Below are 21,233 nucleotides of genomic sequence, written 5' to 3' on the forward strand. Positions count from 1 at the left end.
AGTCTACTGATCCCTTTATTGTGAATTGCAGCCAAAGACCAGTGCTCGGTATGAAGACTATTTGGTTCATTCTACTTGACGAATTGTTTAGAACAGAACTAGTCCGATATGAAGCTGAACTAAAACTAAGGGCTGAACTCCAGCTGCAGATTAATATGGAGAGATGTTGATTGACCTTTGACCCCATCCCGATCTGGTGCCATTGACATTTTTTATTATTCTAGACAGAGTGGTGCTGAAAAGTATCTGCAAATTATTCATAGTACTTGTTTTAATCTGTCTGGCATGTAGGAAGAGTGTGAGACCACAGCTGGATGAAAGTCAAAGTCAGGTAGAAACTACAGTAAATCAGCTCTCGCCCAAGCTTTCTGGAATTCACCCCTGGCTCGCTGCGTCGTGTCTGTTAAGCGCCGCCTATTTGGCACTAAAGTCGACAAAAACAAACCATGACAAGACATTCAGAATGTTATCCAGTATAAATCTCTGCATTTTTGTTCTCTGTTCTTTAACAGCACCACCTCCCCCCTTTAAGAAACTCAGAAAGGACAATTCCAGCGTGTTATACACCCCTGTCAGTACTTTACAACCTTCCCACCCTATGGTTAGCTGTCAGGCCTGAGCCTGAGCCCACTGGCTCCAACATAAATCTTTAAAAATGAGTCACAAATATATAATACAGGCTCAGTAGTTTCTTTAAAAAAGTTGGGCACTGTAGTTTACAGCAAATGTGACTTAAACAGGAGTTGAAAGTGCACTTGTAGGGGACTATTTTCACTGGCGGATTAATACAAGTTTGTTGCACTAGTGTTTGCAGCAGCACAAAGGTGTATGTGATGACTCAAAATAAACTACAGTCCCCATGTTGATGGTAATGAAGTAACATTTCATCCAATGCAACAGTGTGACTCTGATGTGTTTTTAATCATTTTACATTTTAATCCGACTATTGGTTGAAAGATTTACTTGGAATTATTTTTGTTTCTTCTTGTTAACAAGCACAAATACAGAACCACTTATGCCGAGTTCAGACTGCACAATGTTTTTGTCTGTTACATTTACAGCATCATAAAATCTTGCTAGTCTTTTTGTCATGTGGGAGCCAAGTTACAACATGTTTCTATATGCTGTAGTTAAAAAAATAAGCCTAGTCTGTATTTTATTTAATAGTTTAAGTAAACAGAGATAAAGTATAAGTTCATTGTATAGTGATAGTAATTTGTTAAAAGTAATTTGATTTAATTCATATTCATTTAAGCAGCATATTTTTTAAAAGTCAACACTAAGTAAGCTTTCTCTTATATGATGGTGAAGAGAAATAGGTCTCGTGCTCATGGAGGTGAATTTTGTTCAGTTAAGGCTCATGTAACTACTGAGCCACAGCTTTCTTATCGTAGTTTGCTGATTAGGAGAACTTAACTTTGAATAATCCTGTAACAAGATATTACAAAACTGTGGATTTAAAATACTTTGTTTTATCCTTTTTTTATATATATATATAAGTCCTGTGGAAGTCGGGCAGTATGAGCCGTCCCGGATGTAGCGTCTGTTGTAAGTCCAATGTGACACTCTGCACGGGATAAAACGACCAATTGTGGCGCCTGACCTGACACCCTACAGCTGCTGGACTGGGCTATAACGTATAGTCTGAACCCGGCTTTACTTAAATGTGCACATCTATAACTGGCAGTCTTGCCATAAGCTGTTATTAACAGTGATGGAGAACGCTGACTGCATTAGATCTCTCACAATGTAATTTATGCCGTGGAGGGAGCGAGCGAGCCTGAGAAGTTTTGGTAAAACTGATGTATAATTTATATTTGTGCTGTGTGAATGTGAAAAAAACAACACAAACTTACATTCACCTTAAGGGAAAGATTATCACGCGGGAATTGTCCTTAAACGGAACACGTCATTCCACAACTCATTTATATTTATGGGCTGCAAACACACACACACACACACACACACCAGATCTACTGCACTGCTGTTCAAGTACTTGGGCGTAAATTGTGACACTTGCTATGTGGTGACAGTGATGACATGTTGATGATTTGACTGAAAACACTGCAGTTATTTTATGCATGTTGTCCTAGCAGCTAATCCAGTTGTAATAGAGTTTTAGCTCAATAAATTCAGTAAAGTTATAGCACGTGTGTAAGAAAGGGCCAGTTAGCCTGATTTATTTTACTATTTTAAATGTGCAGACATAGAGAAAGCTAATGTTTTAGTGTTTCTTACTGAATTACGACACCATGTGACTCCTGCTGCATGGCTACACAGTTCACCCTTCATAAATATAGCCTATATTAATTCTGACTTCTTTACAGCAGGGTCTTGTGTTACATTTTCTCTCCTAACCAAACTCTAAAGTCAATCCATGTAATTATCAATGTGTTACTGAGGGGAACTTTGAACCATGTAAGGGCTTTCTTCCAATGATCACCTTAATCTAATTATTCACTGTAACCATGTGTACCATTGATTGCTATGCATTTTTTAATGTTTTTGAGTGTGTCGATGATGCTTTTTTCTTGGAAGTGGGATCAGGAAACAAAGGAAACAACATCAGCACCTACACTTAGACAGTTAGCTAGTTTGCCAGATCTTAAAAAATTGACTCTTCCTAAGCCCCGCCCCTTTTTGCTCTGTGCTTTAATAATAGTTGAACAAGCTTGGTACCCCCATCAGCGTTCACCTTTTGTGGTTTGTGTACTTATTTATGCTATGTGCTAGGTTAATCTATGTTGAAAAGAAAACATTTTGAAAATGGTTAATTGGTCTTAAGTTGGCCAATGCTAGCAAAACGCTTCCTACCTCACTAGCTAATCTTCATCACTCATTAACAAGGTAGTTAGCTAGTGTTTTGCTAACCTTAGCCCACGTTTGCTAACTAACTAGCTAATCTACATCAGTCTTTAGCTCGCAACAAAGACTTATATGAACTAGACAATGGATGAAAAGATGGGGGCGATCCAGTTCAATGAGAATTGCTACTTTTCTAGCTTCCAGGTTTATTTCCATGGTAGGTGGTCCACTTAATATTCACAGTATGACCTGCAGTGGCCCGTCCCCCAGTAAGAGTGGCAGCCTTTGACGTCAGTTTGACATAGTGACCAAGCCATGTAATGACGACATCGAAGATCTACTCAATTAAATGATTTTGCCCCATTTAGGTTAGTCTAAACCGGAAGTTAGCTGCTCGCATGAAGGTCTTTTTGTGCGCTTGCTCTATGGATCACACAATGAGGAAGCACGTGCATATTTGGCTTCAAGCACCACTGAGCAGCTCTCATAGAAATGAACCTTTGAAAGTAGTGTTTTGCTAACATTAGCTAACTTGAGATGTGACTCCCAAGTCACTTTTACGGGAAAAGGAGAAAGCTGACCGAGGTACAGAGCTTGTTCAGCTGTTACTTTGCTCAACAGAGCAAAAAGGGGCGGGATTTAGGAAGGTTCTATTTCAATCACTTAACTATAACTATCAAGTATTTCTGAATGAGCTACTTTGTAAAAATGGTGTACAGAAATTGTTAGTGAATTGTCAGCCAACACTGTAAGAACATGTTTCATTAAATGTGATGTCGTCCACTTCAGTCTGGACGTTTGGGTTTACGAATGTATTGTGAGGCAGGCAGAGGGTTCAGGTTCATGCTGCTCAGTGGTTTTATGTCTGCTGTTTAAAAAAAACAACAAAAAAACATGTTTTCTGAATGAATCTTTCCATGTTTAAGATGCTACTGTAAATATATTGTTAATATGAATGATCATTTTCAAGATATTTACAAATGTTTTGCTGTTCAGGCATGTGAGACTGAATGAATGAGTGAGTGTGTTGAGGGAAGTTGATTGTATTCTCTATGGAATGTTTAATGTAAAGAAAAAACAAAAAAAAAACAGCTAAAATCCCCTTTACTCCCTCCTGCAGTTTGCTTTCAGATACTGTCCAGCACTGTGTGACTGTGCCACAGTGCAGTTTAATGCCATCAGTGTTCCACCACCACTTCAGTGTCCGTCCGACTAAAAGTGAAAGCATCGTTTACTGAACTCAGGCTTACGTTTTTGCCATTCTAAAGGAAGAAATCCAAAGCTGTGACCGACTCAGAAACACACTGTTAAGGACGGGGGGCGGGGACGACCCGCTCTCGTCCGCTCTTTCCCCCCCCCTTTGAGCTCACACTCCTTGGACCTTTTTTTAACGAAGACGCCGCTGACTTGTATCGTCACAAAAGATGAAAACACAAAGCATGTCGAGAAAAAAAAAGTGCTTCAAGAATTCAACTTCACCATGAGTGTTTGCATAATCTTATATGCCCTTGTATGATGTTAGTATCTCTGTATTATGTAAAGACGTACACAGGTTGAGACTCCTGAGGCCACAAAAAGCTGAGTTTAGAGTTTCAGTTCTACAAACAGTGTTGAGAGGCAGAAGTCATCTCATTGGTTATTGTAACAAGTGGCAAAGGGGCAAGATGGTGCCCAATTCATTACAATGAAAGTTGCTCTGATGCTACTTATTAGTTACCTCTTGCTGATTCCCTGCATACATAAATGGCATGACATTAAAATAAGGAAAAAGCTATTTGCACCCAGGTGTCAGTTGCCAGCAATGCTAGTTACACCTGGGGTGGAAAAGCCAATGTCGCTATTTACACCTGAGTGTATGTAACCTAGCATTAGAGAGACAAGCACCCATATATACATAGCCAACAATACTATTTGCACCATGGGTGTAAATTGCCAATGTGGCTATTTACTCTTATATGGCAGCAGATAGTCTGATATATTCCTATACCTAACCAAATAAATTTGTTGCCTAAATGTCATCACCTTTAACACTGATCACTCAGTGGTGGTGACAGTGAAGTCATGCGACCGTGGTGTAGTTTGAATTGAATTGTTGCTTCAAAAACCATAAAAGTGATGTTTTTGAAGATTGTCTTGCTGAACAAACTATGTCATGAAGTGCATTTTCTGCAAAAACCCAAACGCCGGTGGAAAAATCCCACTGGCATTTTGTCAAGGGAACCAGAGTGATGCTAACTTCCGGGTAGGCTAAAAAAATACATCCCTGTTGCTTTGTATGGAGAGTTAGAAACTAAGCAGGCTTACTAGTTAACTGAGATAGATTCCTACAGCTAAATTCTAGCGTATTTTATTTGACTATTTTTATCCCAAGAAGGCAAAGACTAGTCCTGTTGCTAACGCTGCTACCAAGGAGGTCATGTCTATCTGACGGTCTATGATCATCAAACTTTACCTTTGCTTTGTCTAAGCACGTCAGTATGAATTGTTGCCAAATGCTTTTGCAGCCACATTCTTATCATTGTCTTTCGTGGACTGAAAGAGTTGCTAGTTTTTTGTTAGCATCAGTAAATGTAGTGGAGATCTGCCATGTTAGCAGCTGTGCTCCAGTCCAGCCAATGTTAAAAATTGTCCTTTACCTTTTGCCCTTAAAATCTCATTAAAACGTAATGAGAGCAGCTCTGCCTCTGAGAGTTGTTTGTAGGTCTAAAACTTCCTACGAGCTGCTTTTTCGGAACCAGTGTCTCCCTGTGGGTGTCCTTGTCCAGAGCCTGCTGAGTTAGCCGGCTGTATTGTATTTACTCTCTGCATGTGACCACAACAAACTCCCATTCTGTGCACCGTCGTCACGCCGACGACACACTCATGTCTCAGAGCGGGCACTGCCGCCTGCCGCACTTATCGTGCTGTGATGATGATGATGAGGATGATGACGATGACGATGACTTTCTGTTAATGGGGCTTGTATATCAGATGCCTTCGACAATCATGTGCACATATCAGAGTTACCATGACGACACAGGCCAGAGCGACTGATTGTGTTTTGTTTGTCTTTCTCCTGGAATAAATCCTGAATGATCGTAACATGACTCACGTTTTTGTGTGTGTGTCAGACAAAAATAAGATAGCGCTGGCTATTAGCGCCACTCCTCAGAATTAGGACTACATTTCCTACAAGTGTAAACCCATGTGTCTGTTTGTACTTAGTATTTCAACACTCACACGCTCCAGGAACGGGCATGCGGATATAAAGCAGACACCAGACACTCTTTACCTCTTTGACCAACATTTAACCTATATATGCTGCAGATGTTTAGCAGACAGAAGACAGATGTTGCAAACACACGAAGCACATGTTGCCTTTACTACCTCGTGTTGGGATACATTATTAGAGCTAAAGCATTTAAAACATGCTGTCTACAGATGTTACTTCCCCATATATATACATATATATATATATATATGCTCAGCCTGAAGGGATTGTCCTTGTGTTTACACTCCAGTACTCATGCTTAAATGATTGTGCAGTTGCAACAAAGAGTTTACTAAGAGTTCAGATAAAAACACATTCACAGACTTGGGGGAAAAAAACACTAGAGACCACTCAGTATATTTGCAATATCAGTGTTTTTCTGTGACAAGAGTTTCCAAACTTCTTGGAGTGTTCACAGCTGCCCAGTGCACCAGTGTGTGGATGATTCTTAAGGCACTAGCTAACATAAGCAAACCCATTTATTGTTAATTGCACTTTTACTTTGAAAGGCAACACATCTGCATCATTGGAAGATGTGAAATACGCCGCTACAGACCAGACAACATCATGTCATCAAGCGCCAAAACTGCGTTCCTTTTCTGGGGGAAGAACGGCACTACCACATAATGTGAGACAGTACTGAAATTAGTAACAGCCGTATTCATAACCAAAGCTCTCACACACAGAGATCTGAGGCACACGTGTAAAACACATGAATGTTCACTGTCAGTGTGGGAAATAACTACATTATACTCATGAGAATTACTACTGATGCACAGCAGGGGGTGGAAGTAACTAATTACAAATACTCAAATTACTGTGAAGTACTTTCTTGGGTACTTGTGCTTTTATGAGTAGATTTTAAAGTCTGTAGTTTAGCAGCCAATCAGATCTAATCACAAACGGACCAATGAAAACAGACATACAAACAAAAAACAGCAACACACATTTGGTGTAAGGATGTTAATGATTAATCGTTAATCGATTAATTTAACCAATTAAAGATGTATTCATAGTTATTTAATCAATAGTCTTGGCAGTAATTTGCGCCTAATTTGACATTGTTTTGTCTGGTGGAGCCATTTGTCTAATAAGGAGACGTAGTCTTAAAAAAAGAAAGAAAAAGAAAATTAGTTTGTATCTTATAAATTATTAATGATAATCAATCATTAGCCTTCTCAACTACTGGTTTAGGGAAATTCACAAAATTTGCACCCCTAATTTGAAGAGGTAGCTAATTAACTAAAGTAACTAGTAAGTAAAAGAAAAGTAAATACTCTAAGTAGTTTTTGCAACAAATATTTAATACTTTTACTGAAGTATATTTCTAACAGCAGTACTTTTACTTGTAATTGAGTAACATTTCAGCTGTGTAACAGTACTTTTACTTGAGTAGAGATTTTCAGTACTCTTTCCACTGTGCATAGTTAACTTGAGTGGAAAGCTGCTGAATTACAGTCAACTAAATCTGAGCCTAGTCTGGATCGAACAGGTGATTGTTTGCAACACTGATGCTACCTGGTGATTCAAATATGTACAGAAGTCCCAAAAGCAATGTTTGGCCTCTGTGTGGGGTAATTGATCCACTTGGACGGAGGGGGGCGGCTGGCCGATCAATCCTAATTTATCAAGGCATTCGAAACGCTCAGGGTCAGCCAAGGTCACAAAATAATTATTAGACATGTCTAGAAATCAACTTCCTGTCCTTCTCTGTCAGCACTACAGTTAATAATACATTGTTTATGTTATATCATTTTGAAGTTAGCTTTTAAATGATTGTCAGTTGAAGATGATGTTGAGTTTTGCCCGCTGAGCAGTGTTAGCCTGAAGCTTTATATTGTATTTGCTCATCACAGATAACTTGTGTTAATATTGGTTTGTTATTAGCAGAGATTGGCGCGGCGGAGCTTCCTGTGGTTCAAGTCATCACACTTCCTCTGCTTTTCCCTCCGTCTCAGTTGGAGATTTTCCTCCCTACTGTCTATCTATCCCAGTTCAGTACAGAGGAACACACACACACACACACACACACACACACACACATTGAATGCACTGATTCCAAATTATTCATCCCTCTGACACACCAAAGCACTGAAATGAAAATTGAGAAATCAAAGTATTTTACATCCCTTTGACACTCGTGCCCAACAACATGCACACGTACGGCATCAAACACACACACACAAGGCAGCAGAATTGAATTTCTGCTAAATCAAAACTACCCGTCATACACACACACATCCAGACACTGCTTGTTGACTTTGGCTGTCAGACTCTAAGTGTGTTTGTGCTCAGAGTCACTGATCTCTCTGCTTCTTAAACTGATTTCTCCTCATCTTTAATTCAGGGCTTAACCCTCCCCTCCTCTTCTCCAGCCCTTCCATCCCTGCAGGGTCTCCATTCCTCCTCTCTCCCCCTGCAGGGACGCGTTGTTTTGTTCTTTACCAAGCTGCATACGTATATTCCATAAAACTAATTACAGGCAGATCATCTGAAACAGAGAGATAACTCACAGTCTCACAGGAAACAGAGGTGGGATCACGGCACGCTGTGGAATTTGAAGTGTGCGAAGACGGTCCGTGTCATTTGGATAGACAGTTGTGAATGCAAACATCAGGAGGTCACGTGATGTTTCCTTCTGCTGTCTGATTGCAAGCAGTTAGTGAGCTAAAACTAAACCAAACATCTTGCAGGAGCACAACTGCACTAGTAATGACCTGAAGAAACACTTTACTTTGACAGGAAAAGGCTCTGGTACAAAATTATGAGTCTTCTCACCATTCAGTGCCCGGGCCCTAATAAATATTAGCACCACTTCCTGTATATCTGGTAGGTACAAGACCATTGGTTCCCTGAGACGTCTACAGACATTGTAATTATCTGGTGCGGACCTTACAGACAACAGAAGCATCACAGCACTAGTTAACATTACAGCAACAATCACTCAACATGGCTCTGGCAGTAGGTAGCTTTCCGTTGAACACAATCAAATTTCCAAACTTATGGGTCTAAAGTGTAGCTGCATTTCACTCAAAAGGATTCCAACACTGGATGGAGCTTCCAACAAATGTTAAGTGCAGTTGTGTGTGAAGGGGGAAGCATCTGGCGATGCATGAGGACACACAGTGCTCCACTGCTTGTGTGACCACATCCCAAGCACATCAACCATCAGTGTAGGCGTCCCTGGCCTACACTCCCATGGGAAGCATAGATATAAAAAAAAAAACAGAGACAACACAACATAAAGACTTGCCAGTTATATCTGAGGGGGAGACTACTCATGATGATGACAGCAGCCTTTCCTCAGGTTAGAAAATAATTAATAATAATAAGAATTTGTAATCTACTGTAATCACAAAAGATTTCTACACAATTGGTGCTAATCTCTTGAATTATTGAGTCTTTTGTCAGCAAATTTGTCCGTTGTCCCGCTTGTCACAACATTTAATTGAACAGATAGAGCTAGTATTAGTTAGGATTGTTTGACAGTAGTTGCCAGAGATTCAACTCAACTTGGACTTTAACACCAATGACTCGCGCCTTTTGACTTGAAGATACTTGATGCCTTACTTGGTGTAAGGCTGCTGCAGGGTTAATAAAGGCATGCTAACTAAGCATAGATCAAGGTCAACGAAGGTCTGTTTCACCTTTTGCAGAAAGGTTTTGTGACAGAATGTACAAACTGTACATTTTTGAATTCATTTTGTGCATCTTGAGCACCAGCTGCAAATCAGAATTCAGCCAATGTTCTATTCCTCGCTTCACCATCACTGAGCTTTTGATTTTATTTGTGCCACAAAGGAGAAAACTGCAATTTAACTTGTGGTGAACGTCTCATCTCCGTCTCTCTGCATCCCTCTCCATCCTCCCTGCCTCTCATTTTGTCATCTTTCGGTGATTCGACGTTTTCCTTGCGTTCACTGCGGTCTCGTGATGTGACGGCAGCTCGCCTCCCTCCAGAGCTTTTGGTTCTGCAGACTGAATTAGAGGAATATTTCAGCAGCGCCCTGCTGTTCAGAACATTGCTGCCCACACAAACACATTCCAGTCACTTGATGGACCAGACACACACATACACACACATTTCTTTTGCTCCTCAAATACATATACACACATAAAACGTCTCCTCTGACCTTAACCTCTCTTTACACTCTCTGCGTGATGCTGCAGGGCTTAACTGAACTGCTGAGTGTGTGCGACTGTTTGTTTTTTTGTACTCCAGTGACCCAGAAGTTAATATCCTACTTCAAAACATTGTCACGTTCACACTGATCTTCATCCAAATCAAATTTTATATGCAGAAAAACACTCGTACAAAAATATTCACATACAAGCTGATGTTCCAGACTTTACAAAACACAAATTAATAATAAATGGACCTCATTCTCAGTGACACCACTCTCTGCTCACAATGTCAGCGAAAGAAAAAGTTGCTAAATCACAACATCATTAAAATTAAATGCAATGTCTCTTATCACTACTTCACCAGGCCGCGGTCACGTAAAAGGCATTTTTGAATGTGTCTTTTCTTTGTTTGGGATATGACATGGGTCACAAAAAGCTGCAAAAACTAGCAGACAGAAATCGCTGCTACAAGTCTTTCAATTACTTATTTTCCCCTGGCCTGCAGTGTTACCTAACTGTCTAGATTTTTTTGGTGGGGGTGTGAGTTTTGGAGATATCAGCCATAGAGATGTTGCTGCTTTCTCTCCTATATAATGGGACTAAATGGCACTTGGCTTGTGTTGCTCAAAGCAGCAAAAAAAAAACACAGCTGAAAAATTCAAAACCAGTGTCTCTTTCCAAAAATTCATGCTAAACTCATGCTATATTTTTGTAATCATTATTTTAAGAGTCCCTTCTGGATGTGTATATAAGCAGCCGCTTGCTAACTAAAGCGCTATTCTCTTAAAAGAAGATTTGCCACTGTTGTGTTTACAGTTGGTTTCTGTTACCCTAAAATGCCCAGAAAATCAGTTAATGTTAAAGGGGTAGTTCATGTTTTTTTCAACTGGAATTGGCTGAGGTAATAATCAAGTGAAAAATAGGGCCATTTTCTCATAGACTTCTAAGTCATAAGTGGATTTATTTTTGTAACCAGTGGAGTCGCCCCCTGCTGGCCATTATAAAAAATGCAGGTTTAATGCACTTCCACATTGCCGTCACTTTTCAGACCCCGCAGCTCCTTCCACTTCTCTTCTACAGTCTACGCTTTTACTTCATGTTGGGAAACAGATGGCTGAATGGCAAACAGCGTAATGCATCACTGTCTCCAATAAACTCCTGCTTTAACTGTTTCTATTGTCGCTCACAGCTGTGCTTTTAGTCTGAGCCAAAACACCTCCCATGTGATCACGGCCTGAAAAGGCAGCAGAGGCAAAGAACTGCTCCACCTGCGACAGGAATCATCAAGAAGATAAAGGTTTGACTCCCTGGATTCACTTTTTTGTTTTCTTTGCCACATGACCAGGGATGTTTCTGACCATTACTGTTGTATTATAGCGATCAGAGATACAAAAGAGAAAGAGAGAGAAAGTTTATTTACAAGAAAACTACACTGTAAAAACGAAAAAAAAGGTGAGAAGATGCAAAATTTCAAGGCAACTTCGATGGAACATAGATTTTTGAGTTTTGAGCCCAACTCAAACTCAAAGTTTTGAACAGGTTTTACCAAAAAATGATGTTTTGTTGAGATAATTTTACTTTAATTCTTTAGATAAACTTGAATCTTTGAGTTTTAGAAAAATTTGTATTTCGAAAATTGTTGAGTAAACTCATTAAAGTGAATGTAGACAATGGTTAATAACTTAATATTTTCAGCTGCAGTAATGACTAATCAGATTCATTTTTGGGTTTCTAAAACTAAAAAATTCAAGTTTATTTAAAGAAGAAAAGTAAATTTTCGCAACAAAAGATGATTGGTCGGCAGAACTTTGTTTAGTTTATTTCAAAACTTAAGAGTCTGAATTTGATTCAGAACCCAAAAATCTATATCGAAAGCAGTTGCCTTGAAATTCTGAGTTTCCTCACCTTTTTTTGTTTTACAGTGTATGTAGATTATTACTATAAAAGTGTGTTTACTCATAATGTGACAGTTCCTGTTTGTCTGTCCCTCACACAGAGACCGCCCAGCAGTCTCTTCGCTCTGCACAGCCCGTTTTCAGTCCAGGTGTGTGGCAGTTTGGTGCGATTAGTTAAAGTCGCATTCGCTTGCGTATCGTCGTGCTGCCGTAACGCCCGGGTGGAGGCTCGTCCTGCGTTATGGCGTTGAGGTGATGCCCCGCCCTCCGCTCCGCAGCCTTCAGCCTCTCCTGCAGCTCCTGCGCCTCCTGCTCGGCCTTGCGCGCAGCCTTGCGGGCGTTCCTCAGGGAGCGCTTCACCTTGCGGACGCGGTCCTTCAGCTGCCGGTTCCTCCGCTCCGCCGCGGACAGGCGCTCCTGCAGCTTGCGGCCTCGCTCCTCCTCATCGAACAGCGCGGCCTGCACCGAGGAGCACAGCAGCTGGAGAGAAGGAGGAGAGGGGAAGTGAGTTAACATACATGAAGGGTTGTTTTTCTAACTGCTGTGAAACACCAGTTGCCATCTTGTCAGCTGGTTGTGTTGTGTGAGAGCACTGGTGATGTGATTTTCCCAGCAGCCACTCTGAGAAAATGAAAAAAATAATCTTTTTTTTGCCTCTCTTTGATCTCTACAGTGCTTTTATTTCTCCGTCGTTTAGGTTTTTTTCTCCTCTGCAAAGCCCAACACACTTGTAAGGAGGGAAGATGGGGGAATAAAGTGAGGTCCTGACCCTGGTCAGATACATTTATCCACACAGGCTCCCTGCTACTGGTGCAAAAACACCACCGGACCATGTCTGCTGTTTATGAGCATCTGTGTAACATAAATGTTTCACCCCACAGACCTCCCATCACTCTTTGACAATGCGAGGGTCACGTACTTTGATGTTTCAGGGGCCCTAATTTTCCATCTCATTGGCGGACCAGAGCTGACCTCGAGCAGCAGGGTTAACATGGGTGAGTGCTCTCGTAGTCGCAGTGGGGAATGCGTGTGTGTTCATGTACAACTGCACTGCAGAGGAACATAAATGTAGGAGAATCTGTAAAACACCTTTCGTGGCCATCATGTTGTCATAGTTGAGGTAAAACTTTTTACGTCTAAGAAGTAAAGTATTCTTTTGATTCTGAAACAAAGTTCATACTGGCAAAGATTTAGCAAGTAATGAAATATAAAACAAATAAATACCCAAAAGTACTTGTCTCTATCTTGACTATATTGTATATATTTCATATATTTCATTAAAGGGTCGGTTGTTGTTTTTGGACAGAGAGGTTGCATTTGAAAATAATAAGGTCTCCAGCCAGAACTGAACCAGGTATGTGCATCAGACCACGGGTCCAGAGGTCGCCCCACTGCTGAATTTTATTAAAATGTTTTTAAATTAATAAAATTTTCATTTTCAATGCTGTGTGTCAAAACAAACATTTTATTGGAGTGGAAGTGGAAAAACACAATCATCTACATAGATGAGACTGGAGACAAGAGAGACTTTCTTTTCCTTTTCTTTCTGTTTTCTTTTTTCTTTGTAATTTGGGTAAACTGACCCTCAGGGGAAGTTTCCTTATAACCATTTATCCAAACAAAAGTCAAATCCATATTACATAACACTGGCACTTTTTTTTGAACCCTTTCTCATGCTCTTAGGAAGGCTCTCAGTGGGACGTCCCAAACACACACATGCACACACAAACTCACACCACCTGTCAAAACATCCGGGTGTTACCTGCCTGCTGTTAGGCATCATCTGTATAAACAGTACTTAGAGGACATGTAAAGACACATGTACAAAATGTCCTCAAATTCAAGTGTACTTCCATTTTAACACAGAGAGACACTGTCTCTTTGGTCTTAAACTCTATCAAACCTGCATATCTCAAAATGTGATTGTTTTTACATTCTTACATTGACAATAGAAGGAAAAAAATGCATGTAAAATATAAGAAGTCCCTTATATTCACCTCATCACCCAACTTTGCAGTTTTAGCATCTTTCAACCCATTGTCATGGTTATAAGTGCTGTTTTGGTTGACTCTCGCCATTCTCATTTTGGTTTCCTGCCTCAGCGGAAAGTTTTTTTTTTTTTTTTAAGTTAAGTATTTATGATAAACCTGCTGTACTCAGCACCAAACAGCAGACAGACACATTTAGCATCAAGCTAGTAAATGTTATAGGGCATTTAGCAGGTAAAGAGCCAGATATGTCCCTCAAGAGTTGGTGGAGACCAAAAACAGAGCTTAAAGGAGAGTAAATATTGAAGTTTGATTTGTCAGGTAGCCAGAGATACATTACAACTCTTCTCTTGAAAGACCTAAATAAAAAAGATATATGACCAGTGGAGAACACCAGCAACAGGTGAATCTAGTGTCTAGTGATGGAGGTGATGGAAGGGACATATGTAACATAATGTAACGTAATGTAATGTAGTGTAACATAACATAGCGTAACGTAAGTGTAATGTAATGTAGCGTAACAATGACGAAACATAATGTAACGTAACTTCAAACTTTAAATAAGTCAACAATGACTGACTAACATGGGACTCAAACCCTTGTCTCCAGGAGTCCTTTATTTAAGGAAACACTTGTTGTTGGGGTTAAAATAAGTATGTCATGTAACACTTTAAACAAGTCAATGTTTATTTTTGGTTTCACATGGGACTCAAATTCTCATCCTCTTCCTTTGCTTTTCCTCCTTTGATTGCATCAGAATTATTATGGCCACTAGACGTCTCCTAACAATAAATGTAAATAATGTTGTAACAAGCTGTTTCTACAGACGACCTATATCCCCATTTTTCTGGTGAAGATGGACTTTATAAGGAGAAAATATGTCTACCACCTGTTGTGCTGCCTCCATGTGGCCAAAAATCTATTACTATAAGCAACTGTATAGAGGTTTAAAGATATTTAATCAGCCAGAATGTGGAAAAAAGTTTCAGCTTCTTTATTCTCATTGACCAATCACATGAGGCAAGCAGCTGAGAGAAGCCACAGGCTCTTGATTGTAAGCAAACTTAAGGTTGGAGCTTTTGCACAATGCTTCTCAGATGACAGTACGAGTTGTTCTTTACCAGATGGCAAAACATCCTTCATTAAACACTGATTCATCAATAGACTGACTGAGAAAGAAAGAAAGAAAGAAAGAAAGAAAGAAAGAAAGAAAGAAAGAAAGAAAAGCGGCAGATAAAGAGGAGGAGTGACATTAAAGGGTTGAAGGGACTGAAAGACGTGCCCTTGTGTGTTTGTCCAGCCTGACCTGACCTGGCCTGACTATTTCTGCAGACTTTTGATTCCATTTTTCAGCTTTATAAAGAGACTCAGCATGAATCCCCTCTACCCAAACATACCCCCTCCCCACACACAGACACTCACACACACACACACACACACACACACACACACACACACGCACACACAGACACTCACACACACACATTTAGTGTCTTTAGAGCTACACTATTGACGTCAAAGAGACAAGCTGAGGTCTCTCCTCTTCTCCTTGAGGCTTTATTTTGCTTTGTGTGTGTGTGTGTGTGTGTGCGCGCGCGTGTGTGTGTGTGCGCACATGTGCATGTTAGGGATGGGTGGTTAGAGGACAATAAGACAGAAAGACAAAGTGAGCGATTAAAAGATAAAAAGAACAAAAGGGAGTCCGAGAACGAAAGAAAAGCAAAGGCGAGACAGAGAAAGTGGAACACACACACACACACACACACACACACACACACACACGACTTGACACTGTATTCATCCTGAGCTTTAACTACTGCGTGAAACTGTGTTGTCCTCCTTTCATCCTTCTAAGCGTCCACATAAAATGTTAATGAGAGTCAGAAAACTTGTTAAAGGTGTTTACATGACAGTTATAACTGGAGTATTCCCTCATCGGGGTTATAATCAAACCATTAGTGCACATAAACATGGAATCCTGCTGATTAAGACGTATTTGGGGAATTCGTTTCTATCTTGCTGTGGCCTATAAAGTGAAGGCAAAGGGTCAAAAGAAAATATGAAAAAAAGCTGTAGGGTCAGAAAAAAAGTGTATTTACAGGAGTCTCTACCTCCTGCTCGTGGTTAAAGCAGCTCTGTGAGTTCTGCTGATAAGAGGAGGCTCCAACAAAAGCTAATTGAAGGTTCTGGCAGAAAAGTGGAGGAAGTCTCTTGTCTATCCTCCTGGAGGGGTGTCTGGTTCCCACGAGGCTGAAACCAGAAGCAAACCACCTCCCAATTTTAGAGAGATGTTTTGTGTGTAAACTTCAGCTGAAGGATGTCTGAGAGTGATGCAGCCAGGCAAAGACGTCCCTGGGACAAAACTCAAATTAGAAATGGGATCTTGTCTTCCTCTTTGTTGTTTTTTTTTTTTTTTTTTAATTTCTTTTCATTCTCAGCCAAAGCAAAACAGAAGGAACGATAGAGAAACAAGTTTTTCTTTTGCTTCAAATCTGATACTTTCAAGTGAAAAGGAAAAAGACAAGCAAACATGGAAGGGTAAGGAGAGACATGAGGACGAAGATGAAGGTCCTTCATTTCATACTCGGAGCAAAACACCTGTTTTGTTCCGCCTTGCCTGAAGGTCGCGGCCTCTACATGTGAGTGCTTGTCCACTAAATAAGTGTCTTTAACCCCGGCCTTACTGACCTTTGACCACATAGCTCAGAGGCCACACCCTGCAGGTCAAACATGAAGCAAAAGAGACAGGAAGACACCACATCACTGTACCTTTACTGATTGAGCTCTGTGGTTTTGACTGTCTACAACAATTTTTTCCTGTGTCCTATACTTAGACCAGGTATGTATAGGCCCAAACAAATTGACAAGAAAACTAAATTTGGATGGTTAAAAGATGTTGTAAACCTGCGTCATTTAGAGTCACATCTTAAGCTAGCCAGTTTTCGCAAAATGTTAGCTAGCTTGCTGATCTAGAGCAATCGTTTGCTAGCTAGTTACATCTGATAGCTAATGTTAGCAAAATACTTGCTAACTAGCTAGCTAATCTACATAAATAATTAGCAACATCTTTTAGCTATGTTCAAATTTGGTTTTCTTTTCAGCATAAATGAGCCTAGCACATAGTAGAGGAAACAGGAAATTAGAAATTGATTGACAGGCTCTGCCAGGCGCTGAGCTTGTTCAACAGAACAAAAAGGGGCGGGGCTTTGGAGTTGTCAGTTACTGTAATGATGCAGGCGCTGTCTGATGTTAAATCAGTATTTTTGATATTGTGGATAAAAATCTGTATGTTGTTTGTTTTTAAGTCTTTTTGGGCAAGTCCAGCTCAAGTCAATGAAGTCACTCAGGACAAAGCCAATTCAAGTCTTAAGTCCTTTGAGACAAGTGAAGTTAAGAGTCATTTCAATGAAGTCAAAATTCATTTGTCAAAGAAGCCCAAAAAACAAGGTTCAGTCCAAGTCTCAAATCATCTGAGACAAATCCAAGTCAAATCTCACATCATTCAAGAAAAGATCAGATCAAGTTTTAAGCCATTTAAGACAAGTGAAGCCAAAATTAAAAGACAAATCCAAGCAAATTCTCAAAACAATGGAGACAAGTTGAAGTGAGTCTCAAGTCACCGAAGACAGGTCAAGTCAACGTTCATTTGAGACAAGCTGCTATTGTATCCTTTCAAAAGGAGGCCAAAGACTTGTGGAGATCCATCCCCAGCCGCCGTGTTCTGTCTTGTTGAAGTGTGATGTGGTCAACTCACTCAGAGGAGGTGTCATAATAAATGGTTGAATCTCAGCAGCAGACCTTTCTTCCTCTGTTGACAGGGTCCGGCTTATCTCTGCTCCCAGGTCAGCAGGCTGTGTTGCTTCATACTGATATGAATCAAAAGCTGCAGACTGACACACTTTCAAACTGCTGCCTGTCAAAGATGCTGATCTCTGCTATTTGACCTATGACCTCTGGACGGCCAGTATCCAGCCAGAGGAGCCAGACAGACGGACCTTGACCAATCAGTCACTGCTTTGGGACCATGATCTCATGGGACCAATCACACGTTGGGAATTGTGCTTCTTTTTATCCTTGTGTGTGTGTGTGTGTGTGTGTGTGTGTGCCAGAGGGTAGTTAAACTGTGATCCTCACCACATTCCTGTCAGCAGAGTCAAAACTCAACTAAGGATTAGGTGCCCCCCCACATATACACGCACACACAATCACACTCAGACACACAAACCAGGACCTCACTCTGCTGTCTCACACACCTCACTCACTGCAGTACAATCATGTCCTGAATATTACTAACAAACCAGAACACCTTAACAATAGCTGTAAGTCCCCCCACCTCAAGCTCCCTGCTCCCTGCTGCTCGTCTGGACTGTTAATCTGTTATCTCCATGGTAACGAGATGGTCTCGGGTTTGTTTACATCCTCAGCAAACACCAAGAAAAGCTGACCTGACTGAAGAGGGAGACATTTTTAATCTTATTCTTCTCAGGAGGTAATGAGGTTGTTCAAGGAGATGGGAATCACTTTAGTTTTCAAGGAAGCAGCAAGCATTACCATAGCAACCACCTATCCAATAATGCTGCACGGCAGTCCTCGGGGTTACAATTGTTAGTTTTAGGAATTCAAAGACATCAGACGTGAAAAGGTGTGCGTGACGCCCTACCCTGCTGTCTTCCTGGGTGTCCCACTCAGGACTGAATGTGTGGAAGGGCTGGCTCCCTTGGCTGCAGTTGGAGAACTGGAAGAGGCTGGAGAACGTGCGCCTGTTCTCGGACGTGTCGGGGAAGATGGCGTCCTGGAAGTTGACGCCGTGGGGGAGGATGTTGTAGTTCTCGTCCATCCTGCAGGAGAGATAAACAGGAAAGCTGTGAGAGGAAAGCTGAAGCTGCTGCAGGAATCACTGGCCGTACAGTAGCTGGAATTTGCAGTAATCAAGTCAAATATGAGTTTCATAGGCTGATGCATTTCATAGGAGAGAAGTGAATCATATTTAATGACCCTGTAGTTTGTTTTGCAGGTAAATTCTTCCTTTCCAAAGTTGTCAGATAAATGTAGTGAATAAAAAGAGCAACATTTTAAATCTCACTTAATCTGTAACCTAAACTTTAAGCCTAAATTAAACCTTCACCTAAGGAATTCATTGTTACCAACCATGTCACACTAGTTTATTCAAAGTTAACCCTTGATCTCTCAAGGTAGCTGAATAAAAATGGGTACTACGAGTACCCAAGAGCCTCTTCATTACAGACACGCCTACTTCATGCTAATCCCATGCATGTGGATTTATAACTACTATGCAAAACAGGTACATCCAACCTGCGAGCAAAGAATTTATCCCGGGGCAACACTTTAAAAGTAGCCTAATTCTGCAGAGAGAGCACAGACCTGGCAACCCCAGAGAAAGCTGACCAAGGTGCCAGGCTTTTTCAGCTGTCACTGGAGCACAGAGCTAAAAGGGGCAGGACAGAAGAAGGGTCAGCTGTATTCATGTGTGTTGGTGATAGTGCCCAAAGAAGCCATTTCATTAGAGTGAAACCACTTTTTGGAGCAAGACCTGTCTGAAAAAAATGACCTATAGTGACCTCTAGGATAATCACAGCCTTGTGAAACTTCACAACTCGAAACTAGAGACCCGGGGCGTCCAGAAGATGTATGGCTTGTATATTGACAATGAAGGGGTCACTGAGCAACTGCTATCCAATCCAAGTGCAAATTGTACAGAAATCTCCAAAATGTCAAAGGTTTTGGATACCAAATCACAGAATGATTTTTTTCTGTGGTCTTCCTCACAGTCTTGGTGTGTTAATGTGGTGTTTTGGAAAGATTTTTGACCATTTTTATCAACTGTCAAATGGTCAAAAATGGTTAGATTGCGCACCAAGTATGAATGATGTCTGGTATCATCATATCATGTCATATCTGAGCATGGGAATGGCCATCAAATACTTCAATAACAAAGTTCTAAGCCCTTATACACTCTAAACTTCCCAAATGTGCCTAAATAAAACACAATGTTTTCTCCAGATTTATGACTAGAACACTTGACACAAAGTGCTGAGCAGCAGCTTAAATTAATCTTCAGGTTCCTATTTTACAGATGATGTGTGACACCTAAGTGTCACATACTGTTGGCCAGCTGTCTCCCCTGTTTGTCCTCCCTGAAAAAGACAGAAATGGGTGTATTGCAGGGAGAGGGAGTGGAGGAGGTTTCTGGAAATACTTATGCAGCCTTAAGTGGTATACCTCAAAATTATGTTTAAATACAGTTGTCTTGTTTACAAATCTGACATTAAATCACAGTTTGCTCCAAAACAAACTCTTAAAAGTTATTAGAGTGTTAGTTTAAAGTTGCTACTTTGCAAAATGCACTTCTGTCTGGCAAAAAGTTTAATGGGAAACAGTCTGCTTTTAATAGCAACAATAAAACTTATTCTAGACTGAAGCATTCAGAGTCCAAATGTGTGTTGGAGCTACAGCAGTTGGGTTAATGTGTCCAGGCCTCTCAGCTCACCTGAGGAAGAAAAAGTAAGAGTAGTTCTCCATCACGGTGTGGGACTGACAGGACAGGTACCCCAGTCCGGTCAGGTTGAGTCTTGATCCAGAGGGCACCTCCAGCATACTGCCCCAGGCCTGGTCGCACAGCAGCTCCACCTCTGCGGAGTACAGCAGCCCTTCCTCCGCGCCCTCGTACCCATACCCGAATCCGAAAGGCAAAGAGTTGTACAGGCTGCCCGCCCCGCCGCCCAGCGGCTCCCGGTGGATCGCCAGCACCCGGGCGTACACGATGATCTCCGCCAGCTCCGCCCGGCAGCCCTCGCTCAGTGGCCGCCACTCGGAGGGCAGCTGGCAGCCGTGCGCAAAAGTGTCCAGATGCGCAAAAACGCCGAGCGCTGCGAGGAGGAGAGCGATGGAAGACATCCTGACCCCGAGAGGGATTTCAAGCTCCTGGCACTTTGTAAACCCTGTGATGATGCTTCAATGAGTAAAATGTAGTTTTTCCTATTCGATCAAACTGGTTTTGTGCTGAAGGTCCCCTCAAACATCCAAGTTGCCAAAAGTGAGTTATAAATGCGAACAAAAAGTTTAGAGCTTGTGATGGTTACCTGGCCGCTTGAGGATGCTGAGCAAAAAAAAACAAAACATGCCAGGTAACTTTTTACACAAACTTCTACC

At 41.1% G+C, this 21,233-nt stretch overlaps 1 protein-coding gene across 1 annotated transcript; it reads right to left on the reverse strand.

Moving 5' to 3' along the window:
* Positions 1-11,574: 11,574 nt before the first annotated feature.
* On the reverse strand, positions 11,575-21,076 carry ccdc3a (coiled-coil domain containing 3a). Its single transcript, XM_084711409.1, has 3 exons — positions 20,572-21,076; positions 18,724-18,901; positions 11,575-12,555 (listed from the first exon to the last, which is right to left on the reverse strand). The coding sequence occupies exons 1-3, from the start codon at positions 20,976-20,978 to the stop codon at positions 12,250-12,252; spliced, it is 891 nt and encodes a 296-aa protein (XP_084567535.1). The 5' UTR covers positions 20,979-21,076; the 3' UTR covers positions 11,575-12,249.
* Positions 21,077-21,233: the final 157 nt, after the last annotated feature.

Source organism: Lutjanus erythropterus, chromosome 22, assembly GCF_056507025.1.
Source record: "Lutjanus erythropterus isolate fLutEry1 chromosome 22, fLutEry1.hap2, whole genome shotgun sequence".
NCBI lineage: Eukaryota > Metazoa > Chordata > Actinopteri > Lutjaniformes > Lutjanidae > Lutjanus > Lutjanus erythropterus.

What these genes read in the sequence shown, in the direction of transcription:
- ccdc3a (XM_084711409.1), bottom strand. Translation starts at nt 20,978, where the DNA reads ATGTCTTCCATCGCTCTCCTCCTCGCAGCGCTCGGCGTTTTTGCGCAT. An exon ending in TCTTACTTTTTCTTCCTCAG is followed by an intron (nt 18,902 to 20,571) that starts GTGAGCTGAGAG and finishes TCTCTCCTGCAG; the next exon opens with GATGGACGAGAACTACAACA. An exon ending in ACACCCAGGAAGACAGCAGG is followed by an intron (nt 12,556 to 18,723) that starts GTAGGGCGTCAC and finishes CCTTCTCTCCAG; the next exon opens with CTGCTGTGCTCCTCGGTGCA.